This window comes from Stegostoma tigrinum, chromosome 39 (assembly GCF_030684315.1).
Source record: "Stegostoma tigrinum isolate sSteTig4 chromosome 39, sSteTig4.hap1, whole genome shotgun sequence".
NCBI classification, from domain to species: domain Eukaryota; kingdom Metazoa; phylum Chordata; class Chondrichthyes; order Orectolobiformes; family Stegostomatidae; genus Stegostoma; species Stegostoma tigrinum.
In genome coordinates this window covers 4,076,940-4,101,860 of record NC_081392.1, presented here as the reverse complement: position 1 = coordinate 4,101,860, position 24,921 = coordinate 4,076,940, and the positions used below count along the sequence as shown (strand labels likewise).

Genomic DNA, 24,921 nt, shown 5'->3' with positions numbered 1-24,921 from the left:
TTTCAGCAAGTATCTCACCAGCTACCTCGTCTACTCATTTTGTTTAAGTCATATGATTTTAGAGAAATGCTGTTTTTGCCATTATGCAAATAAACGTATTTCCGACCCTTAAAAATCACACCTCCATTGTACTAAAGAAATTACTTTTCTTTAGAACCCAAGTTCCCAAATAATAATATATTTTTAATGTTCATCACTTAAGATACCATTCCAAGTTTATCCTTGCATGCAACTTTGAGGCTACCTTTGCCAATTTGGTTTGTTTAATTCATGTGAAAGTCATGATTATTGCAGTCTTACAAATCTCCATTATTTCTTGCTGTGTACTCTGTCGGTACTATTAAGAGCCCTATATATTACTCCTACATGTAATTTAATTCCTCTGCCATTTTTTATCTCCACTGAAATTGATTCTACTTTCTGAACCAGTATCATTTTTTCACTATTTGTACTGATTCCACTCTTTATTAACAAAGCTACCCAACCTCCTTTTCCTTTGCTCATGCCCTTCCAAAATGTCATGTATCCTTGAATATTTGTTGCCGAAGCTTGGTCACCTTGAAACCATTTCTGTATAATAGTTACAGTATAATTCTCATTTATAAAAATTCTTGTATAGGATATCAGTGTGACCTGCAGGGTGGGCATTTGTTGCCCTTGAACTGATTGACTCAATAGGCTATTTCACTAGTTAAGAGTCAACCATGTTTTACTTGTGGGCCTGGAATCACATATAAGGATAATAGTTTATGACAATTAACAATGGTTGCCGTTAGACTAACTTTTTTAATTCTAGCTTTCTTAAAATTAATTCAAATTCCATCATCTTCCGCAGTGGGATTGAAACTCTCATCCCCAAAATATTAGCCTGGAATTCAGCATTACTAGACCAGTTACACCACAGTCTCACCCATTCATTTTTTTTTCTTTATTCATTCATGGGCTAAGGGCATCGCTGGCTAGACAGCATTCATTGCCCATCCGAAAGTGTCCAGAGGGCAATTAAAAGTCTACCATATTGCTGTGGGTCTGGAGTCACATGTAGGCCAGACCGGGTAAGGATGACAGTTTCCTTCCCTCGTGATTTTTCTAACAGCCGACGTGACCATCATTAGAATCTTAATTTCAGATTTTTTTATTGAATTCAAATACTGCCATACTAACTTTGTAAAAGCCTATCTCATACAAACGCAACCCTTTCATGATTTATTGTAAAGCCTTTTCCACAATCCCAGTTATATGATTCATCAGATTGTTCTTGTGGTTAGTGTTCAAAGTAAGACAATACACTGAATTCAAGCAATCAGAATTCTGAAAATGAGGAAATTGTTAAATATGAACCAGGGCTTACACTGATTTGAGCAAACTTATACGCAGATGGAACCATTCCCAGGCCACGTAAGTTCTCTCCATATTATCCCCAGCTAATACTCAGAGGGCAGGCACAGCATGGAGTTATTTACTATTGGTGCAAGATGTGTGAATGTGAGATGAGATGACCCTGTGTCCCATACTCAAGTGAGTTTCTGTTTTTTCAGATATGAATATAAAATATCTAGAGAGTATAACTGGAATGTGAAGAACAAAGCCAGTAAAGGATATGAGGAAAACTATTTCTTTATCTTCCGAGATGGAGATGGAGTTTACTACAATGAACTTGAGACCAGGTGAGCTTAGAGCTAGCAATTACACACCGGCAGTGTCGCAGCCAGGCACTGAGGCAACATCTACCCCAGAGTGCATCAGCTGGCATGAATCGCTGGCACCTTTGTTAATTTATTCACATCTACTTCCCTAGTCACCGCCTCAAAGCCTCACCTTTGCAGAGATCACATAGTCAGAAGGTCCTCATTGAAAGCAACCTTAATTCCTGTTGTCATTCACTCTGACTGCCTCCTTTCACTATCTTCATGCACAATGATACCCCCAAACAAATCCACACTTGGCCTTACCAGCAACAAGGAATTGCCCACTAACCTTGCCAGCTGCAGGAGCCTCCCATTCAGGCTCTCCAATGGCTCCTATCATTTTCCAGTGCCTTTCCCACAAAATGGCACTCTCCTTGCATGGGTGCCACTATAATCTGTTCCAAAGTAGGCATCATCTTCCTTTCCCGTGACATGGTTTTTGGCTCCCTTTACACACGTGTTCTCTGTGGCTGTGTATGAAAGTAATTTCATGTGTGAGGCAATGTTCACGTGTAACCCGTACCTGCAACTCATCATTGTTGGTGGTCCCTCATAGACGACGATGACTCTTCCACTCTTGGGTTGGTTCCATAGGTGACTTCCAGTCCAGTGTGGCTTCTGCAGACTCTGTCATACTTGGGGCAGAACGTGGTCATGGGAATGTTTGGGTGGGGCATTGGTATGGCAGCACCCACCTCATGCTGTTTTCACCTGGATTCTGCTGTTTCCTGCTGGCAAGCCTTGAGGTGCTTGACACCTTCCCAGATGCTTCTCCTCCACTTTGGATGGTCTTGAGCCAATGTTTCCCAGATGTCGGTATGAATGCTGTGTGTCACCGGTGAGGCCTTGAGGATATCACCGAAGTGTTTCCTCTATCCAGCTGGGGCTGGCCTGCTGTTTTGGAGCTGGGAGAAGGGCACCTGCTTAGGGAGTCTCATGTTGGTCATGCAGATGGCATACGCAGCCCAATTCAACCATCTACGGGTGGTTAGTGCCTCGATGCTGGGGATGTTGGCCTGGTCGAGGACATAGGTGTTAGTGTGTCTGTCTTCCCAGCAGATTCACAGGATCTTGCATAGGCAGTGTTGGTACCTGCAACTACCAGCTAGCTGACTGCTTTATCTATTTCCACAGAGTACGTCTGAGCAAGCGGCGTGCAAAGGGGGGTCATGGAGTTCAGTCGAACACCAATGCAGTGCTCGTGGTAAAACACAGAGACATGAATGAGAAGGAGCTGGAGGCACAGGTGGGTGAAGCTGCTGGCCATTCTGAAGTACAGTCTTAGTTTAGAAATATTTGTAAAGTGTAACCTACTGCTCCCTGTCGATTGCTCCTTGTGGGTCATTTTCACTGATGTGGGTGATGGGAGTGTGCCATTGGGTTTAGTTTTTTGATCTGGAATTGTTGACCAGCCCAAATCTGATTGAAAAACTGCAGACTGTTTTTCAACCAAAAAATAGACTGGTTATCACAGCATAGTGAACATAAGGAGGATGGAAGTCCGTGAGAAACTGCAGTCTCTATATCTTCAGTAAATGTGGGATTTCTTCCTGATAGGCCAGTGGGGAGAGCATACCTATGACCTCCCATGCACACCATCACAAGGTATCATTCACCATCTGGTGAAGACTATGTTGAAATGTGACAAATGGTTGACCCTAATCCTTGAGGCCAGTCTGTCTGCAGCACCCTTCCTATAGAAACATAGAAAATAGCTGCAGGAGTAGGCTGCACCACCATTCTATACGCAATTTTGGTACCTCACTCCCGCTTTCTCTCCATACTCTTTGATGCCTTTGGCTACAACAATCATACCCAGTTCCCTCTTGAATATATATAGCAAACTGGCCCCAGCAGCTTTCTGTGATAGAGAATTCCACAGGTTCACAACTCTCTGAGTGAAGAAATTCTTCCCTATCTCAGTCTGGAATGGCTTACCCTTAATTCTTAGGCTGTGACGTCTAGCTCTGGACTTCCTCAACATCAGGAACATTCTTCCTGCATCTAGCCTGTCCAGTCCCATCAGGATTTTGTGTTTCTGTGAAATCCTCCCTCATGCTTCTAAATTCCAGTGAGTACAAGCCCAGTTGATCCAGTCTGTCTTCACATGTCAGGCATGCCATCCTGGGTATCAATCTGGTGAACCTTTGTTGGACTCCCTCAATAGCAAGAATGTCCTTTTTCAGATTAGGAGACCAAGACCTTCAATACCTTCAACACTGTCCCTGCACAACCTTGTTCCATCTTGACTGATGTTGTCTGCCTTCCCTGTCCACAGGGCAGTATGCTCCTCAGTGCGTAAGGAGTGAACAGTGTGCTTATTTTCCTCATTCTAAACTCCAGTCCATATGGTCTGGTTTAGTCAGCAAAGCCAAATGACAAACAGCTAATACTTTTTTGAATGGAATTTCCCAGTGTTATCAGTTTGGTGCCACAAACACATTCACCAGCCCATACCCTTGATTCATGTGATTCTTGCTCTTCTTTGATGTTACTGTGTATTTAAAATGGAGGAACAGTTTCTCTTGATAAAACTGAAGCAATACCATCAGGAATGGGTCATTCTGATCCTCAAGCCTGCTCTGTCTTTTCCATAAGATCATGACTGGTCTTTGCGCTATATCCAAAAAAAGAAGTCTGACTGCAAGGACTCAGTGGGTCTGGCAGCATCTGTGAAGAGAAAGCAGATTTAACATTTTGAGTCCAGTGACCCTTCTTCAGAACTGATTGTAACTATGGAAAGATGGTCTATATGCTGATGACAGGGCTGCTAGGGGGGCAACAGAGCAAGTAGGCGGATAGATGGAGATGGAGCCTGGAGAGAGAGCTTCAGCATTCCAGAATGAAGGAAAAAGGCATATGGGATGGAATGGAAATAATGGGAACTGCAGATGCTGAAGAATCCAAGATAACAAAGTGTGAAGCTGGATGAACACAGCAGGCCAAGCAGCATCCCAGGAGCACAAAAGCTGACGTTTCGGGCCTAGACCCTTCTTCAGAGAGGGGGATGGGGAGAGTGTTCTGAAATAAATAGGGAGAGAGGGGGAGGCGGACCGAAGATGGAGAGAAAAGAAGATAGGTGGAGAGGAGAGTATAGGTGGGGAGGTAGGGAGGGGATAGGTCAGTCCAGGGAAGATGGACAGGTCACGGAGGCGGGATGAGGTTAGTAGGTAGGAAATGGAGGTGCGGCTTGAGGTGGGAGAAAGGGATAGGTGAGAGGAAGAACAGGTTAGGGAGGCGGGGTCAGGCTGGGCTGGTTTTGGGATGCAATGGGGGGAGGGGAGATTTTGAAGCTGGTGAAGTTCACACTGATACCATTGGGCTGCAGGGTTCCCAAGTGGAATATGAGTTGCTGTTCCTGCAACCTTCGGGTGGCATCATTGTGGCACTGCAGGAGGCCCATGATGGACATGTCGTCTGAGGAATGGGAGGGGGAGTTGAAATGGTTCACGACTGGGAGGTGCAGTTGTTTATACTCTCCTCTCCACCTATCTTCCTTTCTCTCCATCTTTGGTCCGCCTCCCCCTCTCTCCCTATTTATTTCAGAGCCCTCTCTCCAGCCCCCTCTCTGACGAAGGGTCTAGGCCCAAAACGTCAGCTTTTGTGCTCCTGAGATGCTGCTTGGCCTGCTGTGTTCATCCAGCTTCACACTTTGTTATCTTGGATGGAATGGGACAACTTATGTTCATGGCAAACATTGATGTGGACTGGATGACTCCTTCAGTGCTACAATATTTGCATATATGCTCATTTAAAGTGATGCCAGTGTATCTGTAAAATCAAAGCCATGTTAATTCGTCCTCCCTGTACTGACCTAACTCCCTGCCTGAACTCACCTTTACTGGCTCCCTCCTCTTTGACCTGTCTGTCTCCTCTCCACCTATCTTCTTCTCTATCCATCTTCTGTCCGCCTCCCCCCCTCTCCCTATTTATTTCAGAACCCCCTAGCCCTCTCCCAGAAGGGTCTAGGCCCAAAGTGTCAGCCTTCCTGCTCCTCTGATGCTGCTTGGCCTGCTGTGTTCATCCACCTCTACACCTTGTTATCTCAGATTCAGTTCCTACTATCTCATGCTAATTAATAGCTGTGGAACTGAGCTAGGCTAGGGCAGGGCAGGTGGGTAGGGATAATGCACATCCTCAGCGGGGATCTAGAGATTGTTACCTGACTTGCTTTTGTCCTGTTCCCACGCAGGAAGCCAGACGGGCTCAACTGGAGAATCATGAGCCAGAGGATGAAGAGGAAATGGAACAAGGAACAGAGATCCCAGGATCAGGTAAAGATGTTTGTCCAGATAGAATTTTCTCATATTGACTAGTGAATGTGCAGGCAATCTTCCCACTCTCAACCCACTCCTCCGCAAACTAGTTCAACCACACACGCCCAACTTTGCTTCATTGCTTGCTATTTGTCTGACCTTTCTGCAGCTCTGTTAATAAAAGCTATAAAGTATCTAAGAAGCCATTGTGATCCAGATGTCCACGCAACCCTCTCCACTCAGTCTCATCACCTACCCCCATCACCTCACCTGTATTTTATCACTCCCGTATACATCCCATTTCCTGATCATAACATGAGCATCTCAATCTTCATTCTTTGTGTTTAAACAAAAGAATTTCTACACACATCGCTCCCACCCTAGTATTTTTGGTCAAGTATCTTAAATCCAGGACCTCTCAGCCAATGGGAACAGCTTTCCTTTGTCTACCTTATTAAAACTTGCCTTAATAGCCCACACTTCCGTCTGACCTTCTGACAATCACCTTTGCTCCAAAGAGATCAACTTCAGCTTCTTCAACCTAAGCTTGTAACTAACATCCTTCATCCCTGGAGCCATTCTGGTAACTGTCCCCTGCACCCTCACAAAGATCTTCTCACCCTTTCTGAAGAATGGTGATCAGAAAAGTGTGAAGGACGTGTTGGTTGGGGGCAGAATGGATTTGGTGCTGATGCCTTGCACAGGTGAATGGTGTGTTGGTGTTCAGTGCCCTGGTTTATTCCGTGGTTCGTAATTAACTCATTACTGCTCTTCTTCCTGCATTCCAGTCCAGTCTTCAATGTATAACCTCACTGTCGCCTCCATTATAGTTGCCCTGTCTCTCACTAATGGCCCGCGCTTGGGCTGCTGTTTCTTTCCCCTGCCTGGTGTCTCTGATTTCTGATGAAGGGTCTAGGCCTAAAACATCAGCTTTCCTGCTCCTAAGATGCTGCTCGGCCTGCTGTGTTCATTCAGCTCTACACCTTGTTGTCTTGGATTCTCCAGCATCTGCAGTACCTATTATCTCTGGTGTCTCCAGTGCCTGGTGCCAGCCCAACGCCAGCTCTCTTTTCCTCTCCTTCCCTGCGATTTTGTCTTTTTTTTTAATAGTATTTGTTCTTGGGATATGGACATTGTTGGGCAAGCCAATATTTGTTATCTGTCCTAATTGCCACAGTGGAGCAGCTTACTCGACCATTTCAGAGGAGAGGTAAGAGTGAACCGTGTCGCTGGGGACGTGGTATCACATATAGGTCAGACCAGGTCAGGATGCCAGATTTGCTTCCCTAAAGGACATTATGGAACTGCATGGGTTTCTACAACAATCAGTGATAGTTTTAAGATCACGAAGACTAAGTAGTTGTTCGTGTAACCCAATCCTGCGAGCATCTGTGGTTTTTATTAATACTTTGGTAGTTACAGCGTGATTACTTTGGGTCCTTCATTAAGCTCTGACTCTGCAGAGATCATTACCTGTGCTCAATGGGGGAAGGTGACATGTGGTCTGATCTCTCTGCCTGACTGATTCTTTGCCAGTTTTGGCTCAGTTGGCAGCTCTGACCCAAGTTTCCAGGTTCAAATCCCAAACCAGAGCTTCAGTACAAAATCAAAGCTCTACTGCAGTGCCATCTTTCACCTGAGGCATTAAGCTGAGACCTGTTTGCACTGTCAGGTGTATGTAAATGATTCTGTGCCACTATTTTAAACAAGGGCAGGGAAATAGTCCCTAGGGCAATGGCCAGTATTTGATCCTGCATCATGGCGGGGGGAGCGGGGTTTAAGCCCGGGTGACTGTTTGTGTGGAGTTTATATGTTCTCCCCGTGTCTGTGTGGGTTTCCTCCAGGTGTTCTGTTTCCTCCCACAGTCCAGAGATGTGCAGTTTAGGTGGATTGGCCATTCTACATTGCCCATAGTGTTCAGGGACGTGTGTATTAGGTGGATTAGCCATTCTACATTGTCCCATAGTGTTCAGGGACGTGTGTATTAAGTGGATTGGCCAGGCTAAATTTTCCCATAGTGTTCAGGGACGTGTGTATTAGGTGGATTAGCCATGGGAAATGCAGGATTACAGGGATATGGTGGCGGGTCTGGGTCTGGGTGGGATGCTCTTAGGACGGTTAGTGTAGACTTGATGGGCCTAATGGCCAGCTTCCACACTGTAGGGATTCTATGATCAGAATACGAAAACAGATTATCGCATTGTTTGTGCTTCAAAACTACTCCATTGGTTGCGAAACACTTTGAGATGTCTGGTGGTCATGAAATGTGGTATATAAATGCAATTCTTCTTTTCTCCCCTTAGAAGATGAAAAAGAGAGAGAGAGTGGCAGTGAGAAGGCAGACAGTGCGGACGAGCACTCTGGGAGTGAAAGTGAACGGGAAGAGGACAAAGAGGAGAAAGCTAGCAACAAGAGCGGGAGTGACGTGGAAAGTAATAGCGGGGACGAGCGGCAGGCTCGCGAGGCCCGGGACGAGGAGGAGATCTTCGGCAGTGATGACGACAGTGACAATGAGGACCAACAGAACGAGAGTGGCCAAGAGGAGAGTGGCAGTGACGATGAGCAGCACAGCGAGGAGGAAGAGCGCAGGAGCCGCAGCAGGAGTGCATCCAACAGCGGCAGTGAGCAGTCTGACAATGAGAACCAACATGTTGTGCAGAGCGGCAGTGAGCAGGGTACGGATTCAAGTGAAAATGAGGGAAGTGGCAGTGACAGTGACTGAAAAAGACTCAGTCCTGAACTGGCAACAGTGGGTTCACATGGATTGGGACATCACTTTGTAGATTCACTGACAGTTTTGGGAGTTCAGTGAGCATTCTGTCCCTTACCTTTCTCTCTCTGTCTGTTTACGCAGTAGGTGAGTATAGATAGCACAGTCCTGTGTGTGGAAACCTTGAGCGACCAACCCAGGTACGTAGCTGGTGTGGAAGATTTTAACACTTCGCTAAATGCTGATGTTTAAGGTCATTTTTATAAACATTTGTTAAAATATTGCTACGTTCTATGAGATCTTTAAATAGAGATTAAAAACCTATGGTGTTAAACCTGACACTGAGCTGGCAATGGAGAATTGTGTGTAGGTAAAATGCAACGGGAGACGTTTTGGGATTCAAGTTTCCTCTTTTAGACCAGACACTGCATTTGAGAATTGAAAATATTTCTGTTGGAGAGAAGTTCATCTACTTTTGTACTGAATTTTCTGAAGATCTATACACAATGGAACTACATGAGTGGGCTTGTTACAGATTCCAGGATTAACCTGACATGAATTTTCATAATTGAGTGAAAAAAAATCACTCCATTAATTCGTAGTTTTGAGTGATCTCTGAATCTTTTTCAGCTCTTCATTAAGATTTAGGAATTCATGAACAATTGAAGGTTTACGCACAGTGAGCTGCAGGAAGCCATGTTGCAGGTTTGGCACAGAGAAAGAGAAAAAAAGCCCCTGCTGTGAGTGGGAACTGTAAAAGCCAACCTTTCACCCCTTTAGATCTGTTCTATTCACCAAGGAAGGGGTAATAGGTGGTGCTGCTCTTGACCTGTATTGCTAATTTGCAATGAAAGAGTGAAGTTCCCTAGGGACCATTGGATCATAAGGTAAGAAAAGGAAATGCAAATGCTTATGAAGGTCAGAGAAGGTCTGCACACCTGCTAACCTATCAAGTTATATAAATCCTCTTGCCTTTAAAATTTGGAAGAAATATAGCCTGCCCATGTTTGTCAATTTGCAAAACAAAATCTGTGTGAACAGTTTCAGTACCTTTTTGTTGACATTATTAAGCCTAGTTGCACCCCTTAATCGATCTCTCCGCTTTGGAAACTCTCTAACCAGCTGTAATTTTCTCAGTTCACCAGTTTCTTAACATTTCTCCAGAGTTTATCCTGAAACCCCACAGCTATAGATTTTACTGATAGCAATTAGTTAAGTTGGTTAGCAGAGACCCTCCAGAATGTTGTGCTTAAATTGGAAATCCAATTGGAATGTGGAAATAATGTTGATTCTGCTGAATCTAGACTTTCATTAAACATTTGATAAAGCACCACATGAAAGGCTGAACGTAAAAGTCATAGGGAGACAAGAAAAGCATTTGGAAGTGGAGTAGAGATTATCTGAAGGGAGAAAAATGCATGGTCGTTTAGGGGAGAAATGTGATGCATTGAGTCGGGTCCTCAAGGCTCAGTGTTGGGACCCACTGCTTTTTCTAATTTAAACCTGTAAATTTGGTTACAGAAACTCCACTGAAGAAATTACATTGAGAGGAATATGGACGAAAGGCAAGAATATGGAGCTAGGCCACAGATCAGCAATGATCTCATTTTATGGTGGACAGGCTTGAGGGCCTGAATGGCCTACTCCTGTTCGTAAGAGTGAAAAATAAAAAAATAAGAAAAAACAATAAAAGTGGATTCAAAGAGACATGAACTAAATTAGATAAAATACATCAGGGTATGCCTGTAAGTGAAATGGTTGAATTATGCTGCATATAAGGATGTGTTCAAATAGATAGAAACGCATCCACCTTTGTTGCTTCCAAATGCATCTGCAGAGGTTGTTGCTTTCCATAGCAATGAGCTCAGTGTCAGCTTACAAACTATTATCATATTGAGAGACCTAATGAGAAGATTCCTGTATACAGCTGCCATTGCCAATATATAGGAGGGTGCTGTTAAAGACTAACTTTTCCCTTGATCCTTATGCCTCCTCCTAGACTAACACTGGGCTCACCCATAATAATGGCCAATCTGTATTGACCCCGTGACTGATTCTTGCTGAATGGCAATCGCAGCTTGAAGCAGTGCTCCATTTTCCTGTTGGAGAGCATGTGTTCATTGGAGATCATTAGAGAGGCCCCACCATTGGTGTTACAAAGCAGAGCTTGATTATCTAATTAGGGACTGCCTCAAGCCTGTCCTTGCTTAGCTTTACAAATTCATAAGAGGAATAGGAGCTGAAGTAAACCATTCTGCTCATTGTGCCTTTATTTTCCAATATGATCATGGTTGAGGTTATCCCTCAATTTCTCTTTCCTTACCCATTCCCTATATCCGTGATTCCCTCAGAGATCAAAAACCTGTTATTCACGGCCTTAAAAGCATCTACATCAAACAGAAACCCAGGATAAAGACGAAATGTGCTTTATTCTCTGCCTTTGTTAGGTTTGTGCCTTGACCCTTGGAAATAGTTTTTCTTCTTGTAATATAATTACTGTTTCTAACTAACATATTAGCAGGAACAGAGAGTCTGATCGCTAGATCTTAAACGTGTGACGTGGAACCTAATAAAGTCCGAAACAACCTTTTACAATTATGAAAGCCAAGAGCCTCTACTGCCATCTCTCAGATGAAGTACTGCTCTCACTAATCTGTTATTTGCACATGTGTAGCCAGCACATACAGGGGATAGGTTGTTGGCAAGATTACCTAAAGGTAGAGGAAGAAAGTTAGAGGATACAGTAACAGCAGAACTGATGCACTAGATTCTGAAGATATTTAGTGAACAAGATAAGAATTACCGTCTATGGTGATGGATGTCAGAGGTGACTTGTGTATGAGTCCACTGGTATTGTTACTTTTCTGAAATGATTCAGGACGTAGGAGGTCCCAACTGTAAAAGGGAGAATATTTTGAAAGTTCATTCATGGAATGTGGCCACCCATGACGAGGCCAACATTCATTGACCATTTATAGTTGGCCTTGAGGAGATGATGGTGAGCAGCTTTCTGAAACGATTACAGTTCATGTGCTGTAAGTCCACCCAAAATGCTGACAACAGGAATTTCAGGATTTTGATACAGCGACCTAGTTTCAAGTCGAGGAGGTGTATGGCTCGGAGTGGAACTGGAGGTGATGGTGTTCCTATACATGTTCTGCCTTTGTCCTTCTAGGATTAAGAAGCCTAGAGTTTGATACTGGGCAGATAGTCTAGACTCTGCCTCGATGTTCCAAATGAGTAGTCAGGGGTGGATGCAAAGAGGTGAGACCAAAGGAGCTGCTGTTCTGCTGTGTCATAGAGATGAGGGGTCTGGAATTAATTGGAGATTGTGAGGCTTAGGAGAAATTAATAATTTCTACTTGAAGAATGGCACTTACCTTGGGAATGTACCCTTCGAAACTCTGCATTTTGGAAGTTGGATCGTGTGAGTTGAAAGTGAAACTGGAAAGCAAGCACAGTTACACCGAAAGTTTGAATTAGACCCATCCAAATCCAGCAGTGGCTTCTGGGCATGTTTGGTTGGAGACTGGCTGAGAATGTTTTGGACTGAACCAGTACTTCTGTTTGTCATCTGGACAATCTTGCCCATGCACTGTGATGACTTCAACTGCTCTTCCAATAGAGCAGCCATGGTTTTCCTTCCTTCTATAGAGGCTGTCTTGCACCCACTGCCACCCAAAACCCCCCCTCCCTCAATGCCCCCATTCATCCTTCTAATTCCTTCTCTACCATCACAGCCTTCTTTCTGGGTCGAGTCTTAAGCTGATCTTGAACAGTGTGAAACCCAAATGGAGAGCTAGGACGGAAAGCCAGACCATCACCCAGTCTCTTCTCCAGTGACGAGTGGATTGCTAGTGAAGTGGCAGTGGGCATGATGTACTATGATGTACCATAGAAGGCCTTAATTCTGTTAACACTACTCAGTTTGGCCGCATTTGCAATTTGTTTTGTCTGAACATGTGCTTGAAGACAGATGAATCAGCATTTGCTGCCTCAGTTCTTTGACATTCAGCTCAAAGTTTGTAACAACAGTGACTTGCATTTATGCAGCATCATGATAAGTAGAAAAGTGTCACAAGATGCATCACATATTATAACCAGAGAACTCTCTTTTTCTGCTGACTGAGAAACCCCTATTTGTAAAAGGAGAGAGAGAGAGAGAGAGAGACAAACAGACAGAAAGAAAAATGTTTTGCAATGTTGGTACTGTTCCCAGAATTGTGGATAAGTGATATACCTTTTATGACTTAATTTGGCCAGAATGGAATTTCATTCACATTTAATATAGACAGTTTTAAATTGAAGGCTTATAAGATGAGTGAATGGAATGTTACAGTTGGCTGACCCCTATGAGGGTTTCACAGCTTAATTTACTTAAATTATTGTCAATATAGCCACTGAAATCATAATTCTTTGATACTTATTGAACTTTCAGGTTGCCACCTCATAAGACTCCTGTGAGCAGTTAATACAAACTGTATCTAGAAGTAAATGCTTAAAAACAAGAGGCACTTGAAATCTGTTTTTGCCTGATGAAGCTTCCCAATAGAACATTGTCCCCTTTCCATCCTGGTTTTGCTCTGAACGCCTTTGGTTTCTGTCAGTTTGTCTCTCTCCAACTTTGTTTCTCTAACACTATGGAGTCAGGATCTGTGCTGTCCAGTTTCATCATTCATTCTGGTGCCCTTTATAGCAATGTGTTCCCTCTCCTGACCAGGGTCGTCATCTACAAGACACAGATCAGGAGTGTAATGGAATACTGCCCTCTTGCCTGGATGAGTGCAGCTCCAATAACAGTCAAGAAGCTTGACATCATTCAGGACAAAGCAGCCTGCTTGATGGCACCTCATCCACTCCCTCCACCACTGATGCCCAGTAGCGGCACATTGCAGCAACTCTTTAAGACTCTTTGAAACTCACAACCACTTCCATTCAGAGGGACAGGGGCATCAGACACAAGATCCCCTCCAAGCCGCTGACTTGGAAACATTTCACCGTTCCTTCAGTTGCTAGGTCAAAATGATGGAATTCGCTCCCTGACGGTATTGTGGGTCTACTTACAGCACATGGACTGCAACATTTAAAGAAGGGAAATCAATACCATCTCCCAAGGGGCAATTGGGTGTGGGCAAAAACATTCTAGTGAAGCCCATGTTCCGTAAATGAGGCTCTTTAAAAAGCACAACTGTTGCTGAACTCGCTCCTTCTGTCTATCATTAAATTAACAGGGACTTTCTTGATGCAAGAATAATGCGCTTGTGTCAACCCCGCTGTGTTCGTAACCAGCTCATAGGCACATTTTGCATTGGGTCTGTTCGGTCTGATTAGATGTTCTTAATGGGTGGCATAGTGGTTCACACAGCTGCCTGACAGCACCAGGGACCCAGGTTCAATGCCACCTTCGGGTGACTGTCTGTGTGGATATTGCACCTTCTCCCCGTGTTTGTGTGGGTTTCTTCTGGGTGCTCTGGCTTTCTACCACAGTCCAAAGATGTGCAGGTTAGGTGTACTGGCCATGCTAAACCTATAGTGTTCAGGGATGTGCACGCTAGGTGGGTTAGCCATGGGAAGTGCAGGGACAGGGTGAGATGCTCTTCAGAGGATCGGTGTGGACTTGATGGGCTGAGAGGTCTCTGCCCACTGTAGGAATACTATGATTCTGTGTTTGGATTAGCTTTGTCCCAGCGGAGAAGCATATTGGGCAGTTTGATGTACAACTCATCTGTGTCTAAAGTAGCATTTCAACCAATAGGGCTTCAATCCCTCATCTGTGCTGACAATCTCCACATAAGATTTTCAGTCCTCCAGGACTGGCTTCTGAACAGTCTTGGAGAACATCACATTTGACTAATTATGAAGATATCAGTAATGGGATAAACCTTGTTTGACTTTCTCTTTATTCTTTCATATCACTAGCAAGGCCTGCATTTGTTGCTCGTGCTAAATTGCTCTTTAAATGGGAGGATTGTTTGCTTGTTTCAGAGGACATTTAAGAGACAGCTGCATTGCTGTGGGTCTAGAATCACATGTCGGCCAGACAAGATAAGGACAGCAGATGTCCATCCCTAAAGGACATTATACAGTGTGAAATTTGAGCCAGCGTCTCCTCAACATTAGCCTCTGAATTACTACTCCAGAGACTTTGCAGTAGTTTTTCCTCTTGCCTGACACTCAAGAAAATTCCAATCAGGTGATAAAATTAAAAGATGTAGGAGCTTTCAAACCTTCAAGCTTTCAGTCTGTTCTACCATTCAATGAGATCTCAGCTGATCTGTTAATCCTCAATTCCACTTTCCTGCCTTTCTCCCCATAATCATTGATTCCCTATTAGAAATCTATCTATCTTGAATACACTTAATGATCCCACTACCATAAATAATTCCCCAGTTTCACTATCCTCTGAACCTCTGAGATTCAGTTCACTGTGTCCTAATGGGAAACCCCTCACTTTGAGATGATGTCCTCTAGTCCTAAATGCAGCCACAAGGGGGTAACAACTTTTCGCATGTACCCTGTCGAGCTCCGAGGAATCTTTTATGTTTCAATAATACCTACTCTCATTTTTCTAAACTCCAGTGATGAGATTTCTGCTTTCTGGAGAGTGGTGATTTGTTAGGATGTCAGGTTTTTGATATTGGGAGGGTAGGTGAGGGGCAGTCGGAGGCTGGATGTCATCTGCTGACTACCTTCAACCATGGTTGCTAGCCACATCAGGAACCTATGTTCTTGTAATTCTCTGTACCCGATTATAGTGAAGTTACACACTCAGCTGTTCAGACACCTGACTGTTGTGTGACTCAGGCCCTTGCTGAGTTAGTGTCCTTCATGTGAAGCATCTGACTAAGTTTGACTGAGCCTTGTTTTTGCTTTCATTCCTGCTTCTGTTTTTCTTTTCAAAGTCATTGTTCAGTTCCACCAATTTTCCATCAGCAATTTGATTTGACAACCAGACACCATGTATATAAAACAAGTTGGAGTGTTTTTATTTCTATTAACCCATAACAAGAGACAGGAAAATGGAACTAAATCAAGCACTTAAGCTGTAATTGCCTTCTGCTGGCTATTTGAAGATAATCTATAGCAGGGATCAGGACACACCTATCAAAGCAATCTGTTTTCACAGGGTAAGCAGGTCTTCGACTTTGCTTCCAGATGATCATAATTCTGTCGTTTTCAGAGGGGTTTAGCCCAGACCTCACCTGTCTTCTCATTCTGGTAGATGAACACCCATGAAAGGTAACAAACAACCTGAGCACAAAGAGGTGCTGCACTTCCAACTCTAAGAGCTGTCAGGGACAGCAGCAGGCTCAAACCTTCGGGAAGTTTTGCTACTTTTTTTGAGTTAGCAAAGCCAGCAGGAAACTGTCAGGAAAATGCTGACAAAACACCAAAACCAGAAATGGAAGAGGACGGTGATGGCCAGTGTAGACAAGAGCTTCAGGGGACTCTAAAGGGATCATGTGCAGTCTGAATATTAAACTGCTGCAAGAAAGTGTCAAATACCTAAAGTTTTACTTCAGTTACATTATCACTGCGCCGTATTGATTGGCTGTTCTGATGGAGCTGTTGACTGTTTGTAGCTCCTTAAACAGCACCTTTCAAACCCACTACTTCTACCACTTAGAAGGACAAGAGCAGCAGCCACATTGTAACTCTGCTGCCTGCACATTTTCTTCCAATTCTCTCACAGTTCTGATTTGGACATGTCTTCCTGTTCCCTTGTTGTTGCTGGGTAAAAATCCTGTAATAGTTGCCTGTGAGCATTCACTGCACGAACTGCAGAGTTTCCAAAGCACTGCTAACCATTGTCTTCGAGGGCTGTGGGGAATAAGTGACAATATTGGTTTTGCCAACAACGCCCATAACCCATGAATGAATATTCCAAAGCAACTGCAGGAATACCCTATAAATTCCTGATTGTTAACATTGTTGGGTCCAATTTTATTTCCAAGCAGAAAGTGTGTTCATGTTGATTCACTCGTCAGTTTAGCAGGTCATGGATTGCGGGCTTGCTGCAGGAAATGTAGGTTCGAGCAACATCAGAGTTCCAGGGAAGGAGTGGCTGCCAAAAAAGAAAACATACAGCAACATTTGAACAGGTCTGTGTTGGGTGCCAAAACAGTAACTTAACTTGCAAGAAAAAAAATCTCATTAACCAACGACTTTTCGGTTTGTCATTGGGGATTTCTGTAATGGCAATGTTTGGGATGAGATGGTACTGTTTAATTACATTGTACTGCATGCAGTTTTGTCTAGACCGTCACTGGGATAGTACCATCTAGAACTGCACTGGGAGAGTGCTGTCTGGACAGTGACTCAGATGGCGCTGATTTGCACTACATTTGGATAACATTGACTAAATCCACTGTCAGCTTTTGACATGCTTCGTACTATAGCCACTTGTCATGATAAGGATTGGATAGATGTTAATTGTATCATTGGAGAGTGTCCTTGAAATATCAGAATGAATATTAAACTGGCTGCAGAACAGAGAGTAGGGATTTTGAGTAATTACTGAAACTGGCAAATGGTCAGAAGTGGTGTGCCCAAAACAATGGTGCTATTGGAACCATTGCTGTATATAAACTGTAACATTGGAGATCTGTGGATGACACTTAAATTGGGGTGCATAATTAATATGAGGTACTGCAAGAAATGACTAGAACTGCAGAATGGGCATGTGATTGACCAATGAACTTTAAGATAGGTGTAAGACAGTACAGTCATAGTCATACAGACCCTTCAGTCAGACAGTCCATGCCAAACATAATTCCAAACTAAGATAATAAAATGTGAGGCTGGATGAACACAGCAGGCCAAGCAGCATCTCAGGAGCACAAAAGCTGACGTTTCGGGCCTAGACCCTTCATCAGAGAGCCTCTCTGATGAAGGGTCTAGGCCCGACACGTCAGCTTTTGTGCTCTGAGATGCTGCTTGGCCTGCTGTGTTCATCCAGCCTCACATTTTATTATCTTGGAATTCTCCAGCATCTGCAGTTCCCATCATCTCTGATAATTCCAAACTAAACTTGTCCCACCTGACTACTCCTGGCCCATATCCCTCCAAATGTTTCCTGTTAATGTACTTGTCTAAATGTCTTAAACATTGTAATTGTACCCACATCCACCACTTCCTCAGGAAGTTCATTCCACACACAAATCACTCTCTGTGTAAAAGATGTCTTTTTTAAGTCTCTCTCCTCTCACCTTAAAAATGTGCCCCTAATCTTGAAATCCTCCATCCTAGGGAAAAGACAACTACCATTAACTCTGTAGCTCTCATTGTTTTATAAATTTCTATCAAGTTACCTTTCAATCTCCTACAGTCCAGTGAGAGAAATCCCAGCCTATCCAGCCTTTCTTTACAACTAAACCCCGGCAACCTCCTGGTAAATGTCTTCTGAACCCTCTCCAGCTTGATATATACTTGCTATAACTGGGTGACCAGAACCAGACACAGTATTCTAGAAGAGCCCTCGCCAATTTCCTGTACAACCTCAACATGAATTTCCAATTCCTATATTCAAAGGACTGAGCAATGAAGGCAAGCACACCAAATGCCTTTTTGACCACCCTGCCTATATGTGATGCAGACTTCAAAGAAACTGCACCCCTATGTCCCTCAGTTCTGTAAACTTCCCAGGACCCTACCATTAATCGTGTAAGCCCTACCCTTGTTTGTTTTCCTAAAATACAATACCTCACGTTTATGCAGATTGAACTCCATCTGCCATTTCTCTGCCCATTGACTTGTTTGATCAAGATCCATCTGTAATCTAAGAAAACCTTCTTCACTGTCCACTATGCCCATGCCTTCTATAGTACTTTTTAATCAGAAGGTTAAGGAGGCCCAAATAAGATTGAGGAGAAGAGCGATTGAGGGGTTGAGAGGTTAATAAGACCACTTCAAAAGAAGTGAAACAAAACACTGGAGTTCAGTTCTAGTGGAAGAGAATTGAAGAGTATAGAAGTTATGTTGAACTTGTGTAGAACTGCAAACACGTGCATGTTCAACATGAGCCAGTTTGGTCCTTTGTTGCGCTGTAAGTAATTTTTAATACCTGGTAATTCATATTTGGCAGTTAAAGGGACAACCCTGAGAGGCAGAATCCAATGCTTCTCCGTTTCAGTATGCAAATCGGTCCGTCTGGGGTAGATGTCCTGATAAGCCGGTGGTTCCTCTAGGTCCTTAAGCTGGGTCTCACCCAACAGGATTGTGCCACCTAATGCCATGTCCATTTGGTAAGAAGGACTGAAGTGACTCTTGTAAAAAAAGTCCTTTAACATTTGGCATTGCACAGTCTGAGGGCTGCACCGCAAACTGTGTGGCCCAACTGGAAGCACTGAGATGATCTCTGAGGGCTGGCAGAGTTTTACTTGATCCTTAAACACTGCTTCCTCATAGGTTGGTAGGGATATTTTGTCACCGTGAGTTGTGCAATCCTCGGGCTTTCTTCTGGACCTGGAATGAGATTGAGCATCAGGTATTGGACATCACTTAGCTCTTGAGTTCTAAACCCTTGCTGTCAGCTGCTGTTGTAGAATCTTAGAATAGTTACAATACAGAGGGAGACTTGGCACAATGGTAGTGTCCCTTCCCCTGAACCGAGAGACCCAGGTCTTTTTTTTTAAAAAATCCATTCATTGGATGAGGGCTTTGCTGGCTAGGCAGCATTTATTGCCCATCCCTAACTGCCCAGAGGGTAGTTAAGAATCAACCACATTGCTGTGGGTCTGGAGTCACATGTAGGCCAGACCAGGTAAGGATGGCAGTTTCAATTCCTAAAAGGGAATGAACCAGATGGGTTTTCCAACAATGGATTCATGGTCATAATTAGACCCTTAATTCCAGATAATTACTGAATTCAAATTCCACCATTTGCCGTGGTTGGATTTGAACCCAGGTCCCCAGAACGTTACCTGGGTCTCTGGATTAACAGTCCAGTGATAATACCACTAGACCATTGCCTCCTACCTGCTCCAGAGGTGTGTAATGATATATCTGAACACGTTGATTAGGAGAATAGATTAAATAAAAAGAGCAAAACCACTTGGTCCATCAATCCGTGCCAGCTCTCAGCAAGGACAACTTAGCTGGTTCCCAATCTCATAGCTCTGCAATTTATTTCTGTTTGACTGCTTACCTAATTCTTTCCTAAAAGCCTCCATTGAGTCTGCATCCACCATGTTCTCAGCCAGTGCATTAAGGATCCTCACTGCTCACGACATAATGCAGTTTTTCTTGACCTGTTTGGTTCTTTTTCCAGTCACCATAAATTTGCATTCACTGACCTTTCCACTAGTGGGATCAGTTCCCCTCCATTGATTCTAACTAGACCCCTTTGGATTTTAAATACCACTATCAAATCTCCTTTCATCCTTCTCCAAGGAGAGAAACTCCAACCTGGCTGCCTCTGTCTGCACTCCCTATTGTCACACTGGCACCAGATTTGTTTCACCGCTTAGTCTGAAATTTCCCAGACCGTTGGCTAGAAGTCCCAGGATAAGCAATGATGCCTGGAATACCAAGCAGCAAGTCAGGTTCAACCACCCTGGGATCAGCTGTGAGGCTGCTTTTAGTGAGTTTTTTTTTAAAACCCGTGGGCATGGCCTAATGCATTGAGCTCTGAGGCTGAAACATTGATATCAACAAAGCCAGTGAATGGTAGGTGCCTTGGTTACATCTTGTGCCTGTATACCTGCTGTTTGAACCCCCCACCCTCTACTTCAGCACAAAATTTCATCCTGGAGCCCCACCAAGTGTGAAACATTCAAATGGGAACACAGTGGAAAGAAATGTTTGAGACACCCTGCATTAGGCCTTTAAGCTAACATCTGCTGATTTCTGATCAGCCTACTGTGCTTTGCTGGACTTACCTGCAGTATTTTGAGACCACCTTGGGTGTGAAGAGGACACAGAGCATCAGCAGGAAGAGAATTGCTGACAAGGACATGGCCAGGGCAGCAACCACAGGCACTGAATGAGTCTCTGAGACGGCATGGGACTCCATACCTGAAACAACAGTGTTAAGGGTGGATTGGCACTCAGATACCAGTCAAAGTTGCAGAGTTTGGTTTGCTAAAACTAAAAAGGCACTAATCAGACCACCACTGGATTTTGTGAACAATTTTGGGCCCTTTATTTAAGGAATAATATACTAGCATTGGAGGCAAACCAGAGAAGATTCATCAGGTTAGAAGGGACTGTTTTCTTGGAGGGAGGTCGAGTAAGATGAGCCTGTACTTGTTGAAATTTAGAGTGAAGAGACACAAGGACTTGACAGGGTAGAGGCAAAAAATTGCTTCCATTGAGGATGAGTCCAGGACCAGAGGGTGTGAGCTAAGAATAAGGAGTCGTTCATTTAAGACAGAGGAGGAGAGATTTCTTCTCTCAGGGGACCGTGAATCTGTGGAATTCTTTACTGCAGAGGACTATTGATGCTGGTATATTAGGTACAGTCAAGGCTGAGGTAGATTTTTAATCAGTAAGGGCATCATGGGTTATGGGGAAAAGGGAAGAAAGTAGAGTTGAGGGCTATCAGTTCAGCTATGATCACATTGAATGCATTACAGACTCAGAGGGCTGAAAGGCCTACTTCTCCTTCTATATCTGAAGGTCTTAGGGTCACCAAAGCTCCTTTCCCAGACAAAGGGCCTTACCGCTAGCCCACTGGTTAATATTTAGCATAATATTAACTGGGTAGATCTTGCGCTACACTGGACAGCATCCCCATCTCTGAGCCAGAAGCTCCAGGTTCAAGACATACTCCAGAACTTGACAGTCCCAGAAGGTGCATTGATAATGTACGCAAACATGGCAGGCGGTAAGAGCAGAGAGTTTCCTAGTCAACCATGTTTGATGTGGAGTCACGCCCCCAGTAACCTATCCTAGGAAAAACAAACATACGGACTTGTCTGCCTCATGTATCGTTAAGCACAGAAAGAGAGACGAATATTAACTACCCACCCCAATTTATAAGAATATCTCAAGTAATTATCAAGCAGCCAGCTTAACCTTAATGCTAGAAAAATGCTTGGAAAAAATTATGAGGATCATTGCATGTCATCTTTTAGAAATTCACTGATTTATCAAACCATCTATCTCAATCTGTTAAAGCAAGTTCATATCTGACTACCCTGAGTTTTGTGGGGGAGATTACAAGGATATTGATGGCTGTCATCTGTTTGGTATAGTTTATGTGGTTGGTAGCAAGGCTTTTGCCCAGGTCCCACATACAGACTTGTCAAAAAAAATGCCTGGAATCTAAGGTCAAAATGACCAGTTGAATCCAAAATTGGCTCAGTGGCAGGAAGGAAAGGCTTGTGTTTTGGTGACCAATGGGAGATGATGGTGTAGTAGTAAAGTCGTCACTGGATTGGTAATCCAGAGAGTCAGACTAATGCTTTGGATTACCAGTTCAAATCCCCCCATGGCAGCTAAATTTAGTTGATTAAGGCTGGAATTGAAACTAATGTCCATAATGGTGTTCATTAAATAATCAATTATTGTTATTTAATACTCTTCTAGTTCATCCCATGCCCAGATAGGAAGGAAATCTGCCATTTTTACCGTATCTAGCTGACATGTGCTTCAGAAATTTACCAAAGCTCCTTGGAGAGCACCATCCAAACCCACAACCTCTACCATCTGGAAGGACAAGAGCAGCAGAAATATTGGAGCAGCACCAACTACAGGTTCCCCTCCAAGCCATGTACTGTCCTGTCTTAGAACTATATCATTGGGTCAAAATCCTGGAACTGGTTGTCTGACAGCATTGTGAGTGTACCTAGCACCAAATGGACTGTACTGGTTCAAGATAGTAGCTCACCACCACCTTCTGAAGGGCACTAGGGATAGGCAATAAATGCTGGCCCAGACAGCAATGCCCACATCTTGTGAATGAGTTTAAAAAGAAAAGACCATATCAGTGTAGGTGACCATTACCAGATTGTTGTCCAGTCACAGGCCCGGCCAAAATCAGAAACTGCAGCCCATTAGATAGAACCGATATAGACCTCCTCTTGATTATGAACATCCTCTGATCAAAGCTCTCTGTAAAGCTCAACGTCCGACACCCTGAAGAATGAGTCACGTTTCATTACATCCAGCATAAACACAGCTTTTTATTAAGGCTTGTGTGTGCAGATGATCATTAAGCAGAAATAGGCAGCAAATAGAAATGAAGTCACTCAGAGCAGGACGGGAATGTGGAGAAAGCCTTTGCAAACAGGGAAGCAGTGAGCTATAGAATAGACTCCCAGGGAAGAAAGGAGCTATGCTGATAGATCTGAGATTTTTCTCAAGTGAAGGATTTCTGAGAAACAGGAAGAATGTGGGATTAAAGGTTTTTGAAATAAATTAGGATTAAGAGATATGGGAGAAAGGTGGAATTGAGGGATTTTGAAGGAATGTGGTATGAGAGATATGGGAGGAAGGTAAGATTGAGGCATTTAGAAAGAAGATGGGATGGGGGATAGAGTGACAATGTTGAATGGCTGAATTCAAAAGTATAGTGAGAAGATGGTGATGAGCTCAGTAGTTGGAGGTTGAGAAATATGAGATGATGATGGACATGTTAATTGTGGGATTTGGTAAGAATGTGGGTAGATGGGATTGAGGTGAAGGTGTCCAGGTAGATGATTGGGATTGAGAGATTTGAGAAGGAAGTGAGTAGTTGCTGTTGAGGGAGAAGGTGGGCAAATAGGCATGGTTGGTCTTAACTTCCAATATGTGACTCCCCTATAACTCCCTCTTCACCCACCTCTCTCTCTTACCCTCCAAGCACTGACCTGGACTGTCACAGGAGAGGAAAACGGGAGTGAGCCTTCTGGTTGGCAAGGAGACACTCTGCTGTAGAAAGGGTCCTCGATCCTGCAGCTTACAAGAAAGCGCTGTCAAGTTTGTGATGTCTTTCCTGTCCTGGACTGTTGAGATGCTCCCTCTATCCTCCACAGGCTTGCCCTGAATTCATAGGTTTCTGGAGAACCTTTCGTTCTTTCCCTTAATCTTACCCCATTCCCCAGCTTCTCCTCTTGCCTTGCCCATGGTTTTCCTTCTTTTCTTCACCCACGGTTCCCCACTTTTCCTCAGCCCAGTTTCTTCCCTGCCACTTCCAAGAAGTGACTGATTCTTCCGTCAGTCTGTTAACACTGTCAGAGGTGTTTCAGAAAGTTTGGTTGACAAAATGGGCAATGAGAAAGCTTTTAGAAGATGGAAACAGGCTTAATGAATCAAGAGAAATACAGACTGACTGCCTCTTTTATCAGTATCGATACTGTGAAATTTTCCCTGTCCTCAGACATGTAACATACACTGACAGACAATGATAATAACCTTCACTTACAGTTAAACACTGGTGGAGTATGTTAGTTAGAAAATAAGAGTTATGCAGTTAAGCACAAGAGTTACTGTTAAACAGAGCCAGTTTGAGAGTACCATAGAATTAAAAATGTGGAGAGCTACCTACTTCAAGAGTGACTGAATTAATTACAGATGGAGAGTAAGCAACAGTTGAAGAGTATAACAGAAAGGGATTCAATTGTAGTTACTCACACATCAGGTCCAGTTGTATTTACTGACTGAATACTTTCGGCAGCTGTCTGCCACTGATCTTCACCAAATTTCTGTTCGACACTTCAGTGTTTGGAAATACCTCAGGTCAGGCCTTTAAAACAAAAGCAATGTGGAAACTGCAGGCGTCACGGACTGTGAGATGGAAAGAGGAAGAAGGATGTGGTTCTGAGAGGCTGTGTCTAAATATATCATCGTAGAATAGTTGCACCATAGCCATTTGGCCCATTAACTTTCACGTTGGCTCTCTGCAAGGGGAATTTAACTAGTCCTACTCACTCACCTCTCCCCTACAGCCCTACTCTGTTTGACTGTTTGGACGCTCACAAATTCTTGCAAACCTTGCCCCCATCATCTCTTCTGACAGTAAATTTCAGATCCTTACCATTCACTGCAGAAAAACATTCTCCTCATGCTGTCTTTGGTTTATTTGCCAATCACTTTAAATCTGTGTTCTCTGGTTCTCAACCCTTCTGCCATTAGGAACAGTTTATCCCTATCCACTCCTTGACCTCTTCATGATTTTGAACACCTATTCACTCCTTTATTTACCAAGAATCTATCTACTTCTGTCTTAAGAATCATATAGCCCCTACAGTGTGGAAACAGGCCCTTCAGCCCAACAAGTCCACACCGACCCTCAAAGCATCCAGAGCTATTCCCCTATAACCTGCCTAATCCACACATCCCTGAA

At 43.7% G+C, this 24,921-nt stretch overlaps 2 protein-coding genes across 2 annotated transcripts in view; one reads left to right on the top strand and one right to left on the bottom strand.

The window, feature by feature from the left end:
- The window catches only part of paf1 (PAF1 homolog, Paf1/RNA polymerase II complex component), a 36,017-nt gene extending 27,024 nt beyond the window's left edge, over positions 1-8,993 (top strand). The window contains exons 11-14 of the mRNA XM_048522464.2: positions 1,539-1,667; positions 2,823-2,934; positions 5,881-5,962; positions 8,248-8,993. Of these exons, the coding sequence (XP_048378421.1) occupies positions 1,539-1,667; positions 2,823-2,934; positions 5,881-5,962; positions 8,248-8,666 (742 nt within the window). The 3' untranslated portion in view covers positions 8,667-8,993. The remainder of the gene's footprint in view (positions 1-1,538; positions 1,668-2,822; positions 2,935-5,880; positions 5,963-8,247) is intronic.
- A 6,643-nt stretch (positions 8,994-15,636) lies between these two features.
- Positions 15,637-24,344, bottom strand: LOC125447652 (uncharacterized). The gene is made up of 5 exons (XM_048522254.2): positions 24,210-24,344; positions 22,602-22,733; positions 20,534-20,669; positions 18,718-19,118; positions 15,637-16,719 (listed from the first exon to the last, which is right to left on the bottom strand). The coding sequence occupies exons 1-5, from the start codon at positions 24,211-24,213 to the stop codon at positions 16,697-16,699; spliced, it is 696 nt and encodes a 231-aa protein (XP_048378211.1). The 5' UTR covers positions 24,214-24,344; the 3' UTR covers positions 15,637-16,696.
- Positions 24,345-24,921: the final 577 nt, after the last annotated feature.